The sequence below is a fragment of the Spinacia oleracea genome, chromosome 4 (assembly GCF_020520425.1).
Source record: "Spinacia oleracea cultivar Varoflay chromosome 4, BTI_SOV_V1, whole genome shotgun sequence".
In the NCBI taxonomy this organism is placed as follows: Eukaryota; Viridiplantae; Streptophyta; class Magnoliopsida; order Caryophyllales; family Amaranthaceae; genus Spinacia; species Spinacia oleracea.
In genome coordinates, this window is record NC_079490.1 from 102,903,772 (window position 1) to 102,917,343 (window position 13,572).

Consider the following 13,572-nt stretch of genomic DNA (forward strand, 5'->3'; position numbering starts at 1 on the left):
AATCCAGCTGGGTATGCAAATTATCGAGGAGAAGAGATGGTCAAATGTTTTTGTGTGCTTGAATTCTCAACGGGTTGTTAATGTCATTCTTGATTATTCAAATGTCAGGGATGATAATATTTGATTATAACACAATACAAGGACCTGATGAAGAGGGTAGGTGGGCTTAGATTGGAGTTTGAGCAGCGAACCGGAAACAAAGTTGTGAATAAATGTGATAGATATTGTAGAACTACTGATTTTGTAACAAGTTTTGTGTTTTTGTGGGATGTTCCACTTGACTATTTGGCTGATGTAATTTGGGAGGATAAACCTCCTTAAACTCTATCGTTTGATTTTAACGATTAATCCTTGCTTACATAAAAAAAAAATGAACTAATGATTACATATAATGATGATTTTAACATTGCCCCCTGTTTGTCATGCTCATTATAAATTCTTCTCCCCTTATAATGTTAATGAGAATTACTCTGTAACTTGCAAGAAATTTAGCTAAAATGGCTTAGTTTATGGAAAGAGGGAGTATAAAGCAAAGTGACTTAAAACAGTTGAAGATGAGTGTATAAATAGATGGTTGTCTCATAACTAGCTTTCTAAAACTGCTCGCTGCTGTCTCCACAAACAACATTGATTCAGAAACTGTGCTTGGAAACCGGGTCATACGATCTTTCAGTTATTCCAACATGATTACCGGATGCTTACTTGGGTTAATAGAGAAGGCAAGCAGGCAAAACTCCTTACATGGTAAAGATAATCTCTAATTACATTTAAAAAAAATATATATAGAAGATATGGTTCTCTTCAATTTGGCAAATCTAAAAGGAGTAAGTATGTTATGCTGAAAGCAGAGTCACGGCTATAAACATGATTGCAGCCAAGCTGAGGCAAAATGCAACAATTGTGAAGAAAGCCTGCAGAAATTTACAAAATTACAAAAACATTTGTTCAGTAATACATACAACCAGCCAACAAAAAGAAAATTAAAAGATACTCCATACAACATAATATCTTGATTGCTAAACTTACCTTTCCCCGTGACTCAAATTTGTATCTGACTGTAAACCATGACAACCCCCTATCTACAAGTGGTGCAAGGGCAAGGGCACTGAAATAATAAGTGGAATATGTCGGATAATTTTACAAAAAAGAGTTAGCATAATATGTTACCAAACAACAATAAGCAGAAAAAAATTTATATACAGTATGTGGAATCCTCTGGATACCCAGACATGCATTAAAAACAATGGACAATGAGCATTAAATGCAAAACCTACACACATACACACACACACACAGAGAGGGAGAGAGAGAGAGAGAAAATCTGCAATTCATCCTAACCCTTTGTTGGACAAAACCCTACACAAGCTACACCATCAGCTGCACCATCAACAGATAAGCAAGCACATCACTACAAAGCAGGGGTTGCTCACACTGGATTGCAGCTCATGTAACATAATTCTGTTACATTGTCAACTTGTGCCAGCTAGTTTGTTTGTTTGTGACAAATAGGATGTTAATGATTGGCTAGTAGTTTATTCCCTGCATTCTGATTGGTTATGAAAGCAATGCAGTAGAGTAGTATATATAGCTAGCTTCTTCCCTACAGTCATAATTCCTAAGCTGTAATAGCAAACTCTCTCTAAATATAAGCTTCTGTGCAGTTCCTTCAATGGCTGCTTAGTGCTATTCTCTCTGTGTTGCTACTTCAGTGTTAGCTTCAGCATTGGATTGATGTTTTCAACACCCTCTTTAGAGTGACACTCGTGTACAATTAAATTTTATTGTGAAAATGGGCTTGGGCTACCCATGAAAGAGGAGAAGAATTCGGATCACTTACAATCCCAAAGAAGGTTCCATCCAAAACCAATGGAAAACATGACGAGTTACTCCCCCTAGGCTTATAACGTGATTAGTTTCTATCATCTTCTCCAATGTGAGACAACGCACATGTGCACAACACAATTACGTAGGCCATATTTGGCCTTCTAACCTTTTTTTTATCCCTTTTCTCCCGTATGCTTCCTGGTCACTTGCATTCAAGTTACTATCAACTCTTCCACATGACCACAAGTGACATAGAAATTGGATGACACCATGACAACACTTTGGTTCAGTGTATATGACTTGTGGGGAAAGAAGAATGGGAAGTGTTTTGGCATTTCAAAATCAAACAAGTAACAACTTGTGAAGTTGCCAGATGATAGGAAATATTAAAATTTAGCAGCAGTTTATAAGTACCTAGTATTCATTTGTTCCAATACAACAGTGTGAATCCATATAACTTGCCATTTCTTCATTGCAATCTAAGCTAATACTTTGTAGCAAATTATAAAGCAGTAAAGTTAGCAACTTACCCTGCTGCTCTTATGATCTTAGTGACTTGACTTCCTGCCCAAACCATGGCCATTACTTTTAAAAATCTGCATCCACAATATGCAAAAAAAACTCTTGAAAAGAATCAATAAATTGGAATGAAAATATGAAATATTATTGGTTTAACGTGTAATTACCTTGAAACAGCAGCAAGATAACCCATTTTTCCAGGTGCTGGAGCAAAATAGAACCTGAAGCAAGAGACGGAAATCCAATGTAAGAAAATTTACAACCTGCACTCAACCTACTTCCCTCCTCGGGAAAAAAGAAAGAAAAAGGGCAAAATGAAAGAAACATCTGCATCTGCTCATACAGACACTATTGTCCAAGAACTTAAAAACAAGGGGAGATTTTACAATTCAGAAACCAATTCAACCCAATTTTATTGATTCTAACACCACCACAGCCCACTATGTGCCCTGATGTTGATAGGAAATATCCAGGTCCAGAAGTACACAAATTATTTTTAGTTACTCACCACACCAAGAGAAAGGTAGTAAGGTAATATGCGGTGTTCAGTAGACCATATGACAATACTCCAGAAGCTCCATATCTCTTCAACTGCTCCAATATTCTACCCAGTCTGCACAAGAATTAGTAATCAGCAAAGACGTTATTCTACAATAGTTTCTTCAGATGAGAGGACTTGGAGAGAAGGGGAGGGGATGGAGAAGGTCATGAAAAAAAAGTTCCCTAGTGAGCTTAGAAGTTGGGCAATGGGAGAGAAAGGAATAGGAGGAATCTATTTTCTTTCCCTCTTTAATGAAATAAACTCTTCCAAAGTTCGATAGATGTAGAAGGAGAATCTTCCAATTCCATCCCTTCCTTCCCTCCAAAATTGTTATCCTAACACACTAAGTGAGAGTTTAAAAATAAAAAATAAAAAGGATTGGAAGTGCATACATTAAGAAAGAACTAATTGATGGCTTGATGCATCCAAACTGAAAAAAAATCACTACAAGCATAATATGAAAGCATCAACAATTTTGATTTACCACTGCACCGGAGCATGGTTTCTTTTAGAATAACCCGTATGCTAAGCTATAGCAGGGCATCTGTAAATGTCGGACTTGGATGCACATAAAGTCAGGCTTCCATCTATAATTCCATTTCCGTAATTCCATTTGCACCGCATAGCTGCATAAAAGTAACTGATGTATACCCCAAAACTCTAAACACCAAACTTGAATGAACTAATATCAAGTTGCCTCTTACTCCTCTACCCTGCTCTCAATTCTTTTCCTCCCTCATACCTTCTCTGCATATTTCCTCTTTCCCTCCCTTGTATCTTTTCTGCATATTTCCTATAACTCTTATGCGTATACTCTCCCTTTCCTGGTCATCCAGCCTGGAATTACAACCAATTGCATCAACTTAGGCCCAACAGTACAGCCAATGCAACATGAGCAGCTCATGCTAGAAGTGCAGGTAGAGTATGATCTTCCTATTTCAACTAGATTCATGCAAATTCAAGAAAGTTTTCAGATTTTAGCAAAAGTGTCATGATGGCCTTTCACACCTCTTTGTAAATTTACTCCAAAAAAAATCCATAAGACCCCAGGATGAAATGGTTCTCCCTCAAAGGAAACATTTACTAACTCCATCTAGATTTCGTGGTCATACAACTCATACTAGTTAAAAGAGAGACAAGTATTTCTGGATGGAGGAAATAAAATCAAACATGCTGGGGAGCAAACTAAATAGTGAAGAACTAGGAGCAGGAGATATATCATGGTTGATTGACTCTAAAACAAAGAGTACTTTCATATATCAATGAACCGTTGTTAAACATTTCATGCTCGAAGCTGCATTGCAATAGACAGCTTCAGAAAGAGAAGAGAGCAACACCATAGCACTAGCAGTCATAAATGGATATTGTCTATGACCTAAACTGTGAGCGTAGTATGTTTTAGTATTTTACTAGTCAAAATCAAGCTTTCTCCTGCAATATCATTATTCATTACAAATTAATTTCATGATATCTTGAGAACTTCTAAACCGGGAGAAAAATATGCTAACAAAGGCATACAACACACCTATCAGCTTAGGTGAGCAAAAGTTAAGTCTTACTATTGACATATAATACTTCTAATGCAAGGGACTACAGTACTTGGTGGTTGAAAGTGATCTTTCTTCATGACCGTCTTTCCCTTCCACCGAGCCTAAAAAATCAAAATGAATGTTAGGATACCAAACCTTCGCAAAAAGAATGGACAAAAGATAAAATTACTCATATACTAGTACCTTGAGGTTCTGCTGAATAACTCTGAGAATCTGACAGGTCATGTGCCTAAGATTAAAGAATGAGAATGCATGAGCCAATTACTTCAGGTACAAGTTTGCGCTAAAGTAAATGCAGAGTTCATCTATGTTAATTGAACTTGCCAAAAGTGTTGAACTCAGATACGGTATCCAAGTTCCAACACTGATACTCTTAGTTTTCTCCTAATTTGTCTTCTATTTTTGAAGAATCACACCCATATCCAGCATGGGTACAAGATATGTACCACACGAGTATGCCAAGGTAGGTGATGGATCCAAGTAAGATTGAGATAGACAACATAATATTCTCCGATTTGATTTGGGGCAAGACAGAAATCAGGTGCATATTAGCTTATCCTTTATTATTGTCATCACACTATCACAGTGTAAGGGAAAGTACCAGCCCCTCTTTTCTCCCTAAATTTTCTTCATGTGCCATGTTTACATCAGAAACAACTCCATCAAGCTTGTACAAAAAGATGTGGAACTCTTTCAAATTCTCTATGATGTCCTTCAGCGTGTCTCACTTAAGATTACTTCTCTTTGATGAAGCAAATGATTAAATTCTTGAAGCCCTTGCATCCACCTTAAATACTTTTTTCATTGAGTTGAAAAGTAATAAGTGAATAATTTTAAAAGCAAGATTTACTACTCCAAAAACACATCTGAAGAAACGAGAAAACCTTTCCCAAAGAGTTCCAGATTTCTCCAACTGGATATCGGATGACTACCTAGGTTTTCTTTTTATTTTGTAGGAGTTAAACTAGCTAAAAGTTGTTCCTAACAAGATGGAAAAGCAACTTTTGTCTAAAGCCAGAAAACATCCTATCAAAACCTACATCTTCACCATTCTAAAATAGTAAAATTACACAATGTAATGTACAATGTGTCTTCATCTCCCTGGTAAATTCCACGACGGAATTAAAAAAAACTTTGCAGTTTACGGAAAGAAGAGGAAAACAAGAAGAAATCCAAATTATCCAGGAAGAAAGTTACTAGTCCACTCTATACAAGTCTTGGTATCAAGAATGCTTCAAATATACATAAAGCCATACAGTGCTCTTCCAAATTTTGCTAGAAGCAGGACTTCTTGGACAACTATGTGTAATGCATCGGCTAAAGCCTGTATAGGGGAAGGGCACATTAGGAAGTGTCATAAATAGAGGAGTATAGTTAATTAGTCTATAAATAGAGGAGTTTTAGGAAAAGATAAAGTATGTTGATTATTCTGTTATGGCATTTAACCTCTCTACCTAAGTTGTATTCACTATTCCACCATTGATCATTTAATTGCATCAACTAATACAACTCCTATCGATTCCGATCTAGTTTTGTATACTTAAACCAGTGATTAAACAATATACAGTCCAATCTATTACACAGTGCTGCTCAAACTTTCTTACATATGTACAGAGATCTGTTTTCTAAAGTCCAAATGCTTTCATTTTGTTTTACACATTTGGCGGGGGATGACGGGGGAAATTTCTACTTGTACGACCCGTTGTACCAAGGCTATATTTTCTCATTGGGGAAGAACTCCAAATGTGCAAATGAATAAAACCATGAGCGAGATTGTGCCATGAACGTTCAACATGACAGAGGTATGTGACAAATAATACTCAATCTCGTGTATTCTCATTAATTCTCAACGTATATATATTACATGTGAAGGCTAATTAGGTAACTCTGTATATATCTAGAGTATTATAATAATAACATAATATACTCCGTATATGCTATCGTAACATCCCCTCAAGGTAGGGCATGAAGATCTCGAATGCCCATCTTTTTTAGAAAAAAACTCAAATTGCGCCTTCCCCAAGACTTTGGTAAAAATATCCGCTAATTGAACCTTCGTTGATACATACGAAGGACAGGTGATCCCCTCCTTGATTGCATCACGAATAAAATGACAATCCGACTCAATATGCTTTGTCCGCTCGTGAAACACTGGATTCTGTGCAGTATGCAACGCAGACTTGCTATCACAGAACTTGCTCATACTTTGCTTGTGCGATACTCCCAAATCACGTAGTAGTTGCTTCAACCACTTTAATTTACACGTTAATGCGGCAATCGAACGATATTCCGCCTCTGCAGACGAACGAGAGACAATATGTTGTTTCTTGGTCTTCCAAGACACCGGAGACAGACCAAGTAACACAAACCAACCCGTCAAGGAGCGACTAGTCAACGCACAACGCGCCCAATCTGAATCACACCATCCCTCCAACTGTAAAGCACTTCAGAACGAAGTAGAATACCTTGACTGAGACACTCACCACTAGCAGAGCCGCCTCCCAATGTTCCATTGGTGACTGCATGAAGTGTGAAAGAATATGAACCGAGTATGTCAAATCTGGTTGTGTAACCGCCAAATAGATCAGACGCCCAATCAAGTGCCTATATTTCTCACCATCTGCCAATGCTAGTTTATGATTCTGCTCCATTGGAAAATCCGCAGGCTTTACACCCAACAACCCAGTCTCAGAAACTATATCCAAAGCATATTTTCTCTAGACATAAAAACCATGACTACTACGAGCCACCTCCAGCCTTAAAAAATCCTTAAAAAATACTTCAGGGCTCCTAGATCCTTCATTTTAAAACATTCACTCAAATATGCTTTAAAACTCTCTAGCGCAAATGTACTATTTCCTGCAATAATCATGTCATCCACATAAATAAGCACACTTAACTGCAACGTACCCTTTAAAAGTGTAAACAAGGAGTAATCAGAATATGACAGTTGAAAGTCGTATAGCTTTAGAGTCGTAGACAATTTCTCGATCCAACACCGGGTGCCTGTTTCAAGCCATACAACACTTTCTCATTCTGCATACTTTGTCCGAGTTATTCTTCTGAAATCCAGGTGGTATTTTCATATAAATTTCTTCCTCTAAATCTTCATAAAGAAAAGCATTATGAACCTCCATCAGATGCACCTCCCAATTCTTAACAGCTGCAACTGTCACAAAAGTACGAACGGAACCATTTTCGCCACGGGGGCAAACGTTTCATTATAATCTAGCGCTTCCTCCTGATGATTGCCTAGACAGACTAAACGTGTCTTTAAGCGCAACAAATTCCCGTCTTCGTCCTGCTTCTCAGTGTACACCCATTTACTTTCGAGTGCTTTCTTCCCTTCCGCCTCTAGGGCAACAATCGTAGCTGCCATTACTTCACGCCACCCCTCATGCTGCATTCCTGTTTAAATGTCTTAGGTGCCTTTTCTTCCTATAATGCTGCAATAAAATTTACGTGTTTCGACGAAAAACGTTCATAATTAACAAAATAGGTGTATAGATAAGGAGTATCCGAAGACGATGACATTGGTGGACTTTCAGAGATACTATATTTTTTCCGGATTGTATGCGTTGTGTAATCACGTAATTTCGAAGACGGAAACTTTCCCCGCTTGCCTCGACCCAACTCTGTACTACTCGTACCCAACTCCGTATTACTCATACCCTCATCATACAGTAAAACATGCTGCTCCCCAACTCCCACACTCGCGTCTGCTCGCTCCCCAACTCCCTCACTCGTGTCTGCCTGTGGTGTGTTTATATCATTAAGAAATAAAAAAAAAGTAAACAAAAGGATCCACGTCACCCTATTGCGCCTGACTATGAAGCACGGGTACGTTGCCCGGTTGCCGAATCCCGTACCGGGTACGGGTACGGTATGGGTACGGGACGGGTACGCCCCAAATACGTCCCCGGGCCGAATCTAAATAGTGGGTACGCGGGTGGAAAATGGGTACGGTTGGATTCGTTTTTGGGGACGGGTGGGTATGAATCCGGGCTTTAAATCACGTGCCCAGACTATTATGTTAGCCCAAATTCATAAATTAGGGTTTATTTTTCAAAGTCCCCAAATTGGGGCAAATTCCCTAAACCTGGACCGTTGGCGACTTGGGGTAGCTGGTGTTCGTCGCTGCCGGCCGTTTCTCCTTGCCGGTCGTTTCTCCTTGCCGGTCGTTTCTCCTTGCCGGCCGTTTCTCCTTGTCGGCCGTTTCTCCTTGCCGGTCTTCTTCTTCTTCTTCAGTTCTCGCCGAGGTTTTTGAAGAAGGATAAAGAAGGTGAAGAAGACGGTTTTTTTGTGTGTCAACACTCAACAATGGCGGTGAAGACTGAAGAAGACGAAAAAGGATTGAAGACGTATTGAAGAAGAGTAGAAGACGAAGAATGAGGATTAAAAAAGTGAAAACTGAAACCAACTTTTAGTATTTTTATTTTCTTTTATTCATTTATTACTCCTTTAGTATTGGGTACAGTAATGGACTAATGGGTACAAGTGGTTGTTTTGTATTGTAGTGGGTAACATGCATACAGCCAGCTGTTTTGTTCTTTTTGAGGGAGAGATGTCTTTATTTATTTATTGTTTGACAGCTATTGTATACTCCATATTCCGGACTACATATTGTTTGGGGAGAGGAGTACTATTTATATATGGAGGTTAATATAGTTTATTTATTTATTTATTTTTTAATTTTTAATTTCGGTTTTTTCATGAAATGCCCCCGAGGTTTGCAATAATGCACCAAATACCCCCGCGCGTTTCAAAATTCATAGAATACCCCTATTTTTTCCGTACTGTTCACCAAATACCCCTATTATGACTTTCCGTTAGTCCTCCGTTAAGTCATGTTTATAATTCACCATATATACCTATTTATAAACTTTTTGCATAGTATACACCTATTTATAAAAAAATTTGCACCAAATACCCAAACAGCTTTTAAACAAGGACTCTGTATTAAAGATCAAACGGACATAGAATATGAAAATGGTATAATATGATTCTTGAGAAACTAAAATGCAATGTAGAAGAAACCATGAGTAGTATCAATTGCCCCACAACAGTTTGGGAATCCTCAGATTTTCTCAAACTTTGACTTCATTTATGTCATTTCTTCATCAGAGGCAGGCCAATGAAGGTGGTGTAGTCATCTCTTCTCCATAGGCTCCACAAAACGCCAAGTAACTTGGGAGACTGTTGAGTGATGCAAACCAAATAACTCTCCCACTGTTATTAAGAAATTTAATTACATACTCCATTTCCATTTTTGTTAAATTCAGTTCGTTTTTTGAGAAAATATTGAAATTGTATATTTTTAATTGAAAACATATAGTAACTCATATTCATAGTAGTGTAATTTTTGTTCCATTGAGAGGCATAAGCTAAATAGAGGGATAAGCCTTTGTGGTACTGAACTTTGAACAATGTGTGTCATTGTGAGCAGTAAGCCAGTAACGTCGGGGGTAGTCATACAAGAAACTCTTTGAGTTATAAAACCAGACCTCAACTGATAAGCAATTCTACTTAGCTACTAGCTAGTGTTCCTGATATCAGAAAGATGTTGAGACTCCAGCCGCAGAGATACTAGTAATGCAGAACAATTGAGGCTTTGCAATTGTTGCAGTACACACGCTCATCTTTTTGGGCTTTTGCCTTCTGAAGTGAAACTTCAGATACTGATACACCCTGAATTTTGGCCTCACCAAGACTTCAATTAAATCCATTGCCGACTTAGGAATGAGGTTGCCTTGCTCCAAGCAATGAACCCACTAATTGCTACGAAACCACCAATAAAAATTTGGCCAATCCTTCGATTAAAAACACCAAAGAACGCAGAAAAACATCAAGAATCTATCACCAATTTTCGGATTCTTGCAAACATGAAAATGCTCAAAATCTTCAAGAAATCCATATTTGAGGAACAGCAAAATTGCAAAAGAAATTACCAAGGCAATCGAAAACCCAACAAAATTGAATTGGGGCAAATCCTTCAATTTTGCGAATAAAAGCTTTGGAACCCTAGAAATTGGGGAATTCAAGAATCAACAATTATTTGATTGAAGATTCTAAAGGAGAAATTAGTGAATGAAATCAGAAGTGGTGTTGGTTGAGTGGAGGAGAGAGAAAATTTGTGGGTGAGATCGAAATCGCGTCAAATATCCAAACAATACGAAAAAATACCTCTGCTTGTGTTTCTGAGTAATTTGAGGTGAATCTGCCATTGATGAATTGGGGTGAGATCGAAATCGCGTCAAATGTCCCTTTTTGTCGCGAATTCACCCAAAGAACACCCAGAATTTGTAGCGCTTGAGTAGAATTCAAGGAAGAAGAACAGGGGAGATGAGAGAGAACGAGAAGAAGATGGGTATTTTTTATTTTATTTTTTGATTTTTTTTAGGGTTTTTTATCCTTAATAGTCCCAAATACGAATTAAGGGTAAAATGGTAAAACACAACTAACGGCAGGCTAACGTCCGTTAAGTACAGGTGTATTTAATGAACAGTACGGATAAATAGGGGTATACTATGTATTTTGAAACGCGCGGGGGTATTTGGTGCATTATTGCAAACCTCAGGGGCATTTCATGAAAAAACCGTTTTAATTTTTAATTTTTTTTTTCCCGAATCCATGCCGTACCCGTTTTTTTGCAATTTTGATTTTGCCGTTTTCCGTCCCCGTACTCGTACCCGTATCCGTTCCCATATCCGTATCGGTGCTACCTAGGCGCCTGAAGACTGAAGGCGCACAAGCGCAAGAAGGCGCGCGCCTGGTTGACATCAATGAGCCCGGAGAGCTAAATGCGCTAAAGGTTGCGCCTGGGTGAGCCTTGAGCCTAGGCGCACGTTGGGCGCGCTTTTTTAAACTAAGGCAAGGGGTAGGGGAAGACCTGAGAAAACTTGGAGGAAGGTGATTAAGCACGATATGAACCTACTTGGGATTGAGGAAAATATGGCGTTGGATAGGACATAGTGGAGGGAGAGAATATACGTTGATGACGTTATTTGACTTATACATCTTCTATTTTGACTCTCTTAATTTACTTCATGCGTTTTGCAAACGTTTTTTTTCTTTTCTTCAAGACTAACTTTTATAGCTATTTTCAAATATACTTATTGTATTTATTTTTAATTTTTTCGTTTTAAACTTTACTTATTTTTACCATCCCTTATAATATTTTTTCTTTAATATATATATATATATATATATATATATATATATATATATATATATATATACACATTTACCTCTTACTTTACTCTCACTTTCCCCCTCTTCCTTGTTTATTCCTTTAAATTCTCGTTCATGTCTTGTTTGATTGCTCACATTGCCAATCTCCTATGTCGATTCATGCTAGCCGGCCCCAAATCATTTTGGGACTAAGGCTTTGTTGTTGTTGTAACCTCCTTGTTTTCGGCTTCACTATCCTCAAGTAAAACCATTTCCGAAAATATGTTTAATGCTTATCGTTATCCCATCTTCTACATGTATCGAAATCGTTTGATAATTCACCAACACTCATATATTAAACTAGTATGCAAAATTGCAAATCAAAAAACCCTTAGTAGCAACAGAAACAAGCCACTCAACAACCAAAACAGTGTTATTGGGACTAAATAGCAATGTATAAAACCTTACATTGCATATCGCGCTTACAACTCTGAATCGAAAAGAGAAATTTCGAAACAATCCCGTTAGTTGGCATATCAAGTAGCATTCTCGTAATTATAATAAATAAATATACAATCTAAAAATTGCAATGTACATTCTATTTGATACTTAAAAAATTATAAATAAATAAAAAATTTAATATAAAAAGAGATTGTATATTTAATATTTTGATTGAATATTTTGATAATTTATTTACAAAAATACCCCTTGGTACACTTTGCTAATAAGGGAGATTGACTTGGCGGAGCTCGAAAAAAACAATCAGAATTCAATTTAATAATTAAAGGGTCTTGAAAAATAATAATAAAAAATCATATGCGTTCATTAAAACTTACAAGTACAATATTCCAAAAAAAACTAAATTAAATTACCATACATTATGACAATTAAATATATAAAAAGTTTTATACAACAATAATTTCGAGGAAGAAACTCACCGTGTCATCACCGCCATTGATGGAATGGAGTGCAAAACGATGGTGATAATTCCGAGTATTCTTGAGGTGTGGTAGCACTGAATTTCTAACATAGTGACTCTGAATTTCAATATTGCTAGTTCTTCTGCACTCATCCCAATTCTTCAGCAATTCAAACAAATTTTTAGCACGAGAAAAGTACATTAAATAAATTGAAAAACAGGAGATTTCAAAGGGGGAAAATTAGGCGTTGGGAATTTTGTAGAAAGAGAGATGGGTAATTACCTGATGGTGGGCTGAAGATAAGGGAAACAATGAATTACAGCAGATTTTGTTCAGTGAGATTGACATTGACATACAACTCAAATTTTGAATTGACGGGTTTGGCTAAATGAGGCGTTCAATATCTGGAAATAAGCATAGCTTATAAATGCAGATAATATTTTCTAAATGCTGAAATGAAAATTACAAAACTGCCTTAATTAATGGCTTAAACTAATATAAATCTGGTCCACGTCAGGACAACGGAGTAATTTGTATGGGCAACATGTGTAATGGTCATTTTACAGTTATTTTGTGATTTTAAATAGTAACTTAACTATGTGTTTTAAAGAGTTACTATGTGTTTTAAAGAGTTTCAATGCGATTTGTGTCTAGCCCACTTTATACACGTTTAAAACTTTTTTATTTTTCAAATTTTCAGATCTACATTTTGTTCATTTCTCTTTCATTTCTCTCTCTTCATTTTCTCTCTCTTCATTTTCTCTCTATGCTTTTCAAAATTTAGCCCAAATTTCTAGATTTTGTTTGATTTTTTTCGTAATTATCTTATAATTTTTATAATTGGATCTATTAGATGAGGAAAATTTGGAGGAAGTAGTAGATCAAGAAAGAGGTTCGTCGTTGTCGAAACCGAATCGAAGAATTTGCGCTCGTCTACAAATCTTCGCAAGAATTTTTTAAGATCACATCTCGGTTTGTTGTTTTTTAAAGAATTTTAAGTCTATTTTTATTTAAAATTGAAAATATTTGTTGTTTTGGAGAAATTAAT

General features: G+C 36.9%; 1 protein-coding gene across 1 annotated transcript; it reads right to left on the reverse strand.

Moving 5' to 3' along the window:
• Nucleotides 1-525: 525 nt before the first annotated feature.
• On the reverse strand, nucleotides 526-12,965 carry LOC110783799 (uncharacterized). Its single transcript, XM_021988182.2, has 9 exons — nucleotides 12,807-12,965; nucleotides 12,543-12,683; nucleotides 4,618-4,663; nucleotides 4,484-4,535; nucleotides 2,852-2,956; nucleotides 2,511-2,564; nucleotides 2,355-2,420; nucleotides 1,027-1,105; nucleotides 526-911 (listed from the first exon to the last, which is right to left on the reverse strand). The coding sequence occupies exons 1-9, from the start codon at nucleotides 12,876-12,878 to the stop codon at nucleotides 834-836; spliced, it is 693 nt and encodes a 230-aa protein (XP_021843874.1). The 5' UTR covers nucleotides 12,879-12,965; the 3' UTR covers nucleotides 526-833.
• Nucleotides 12,966-13,572: the final 607 nt, after the last annotated feature.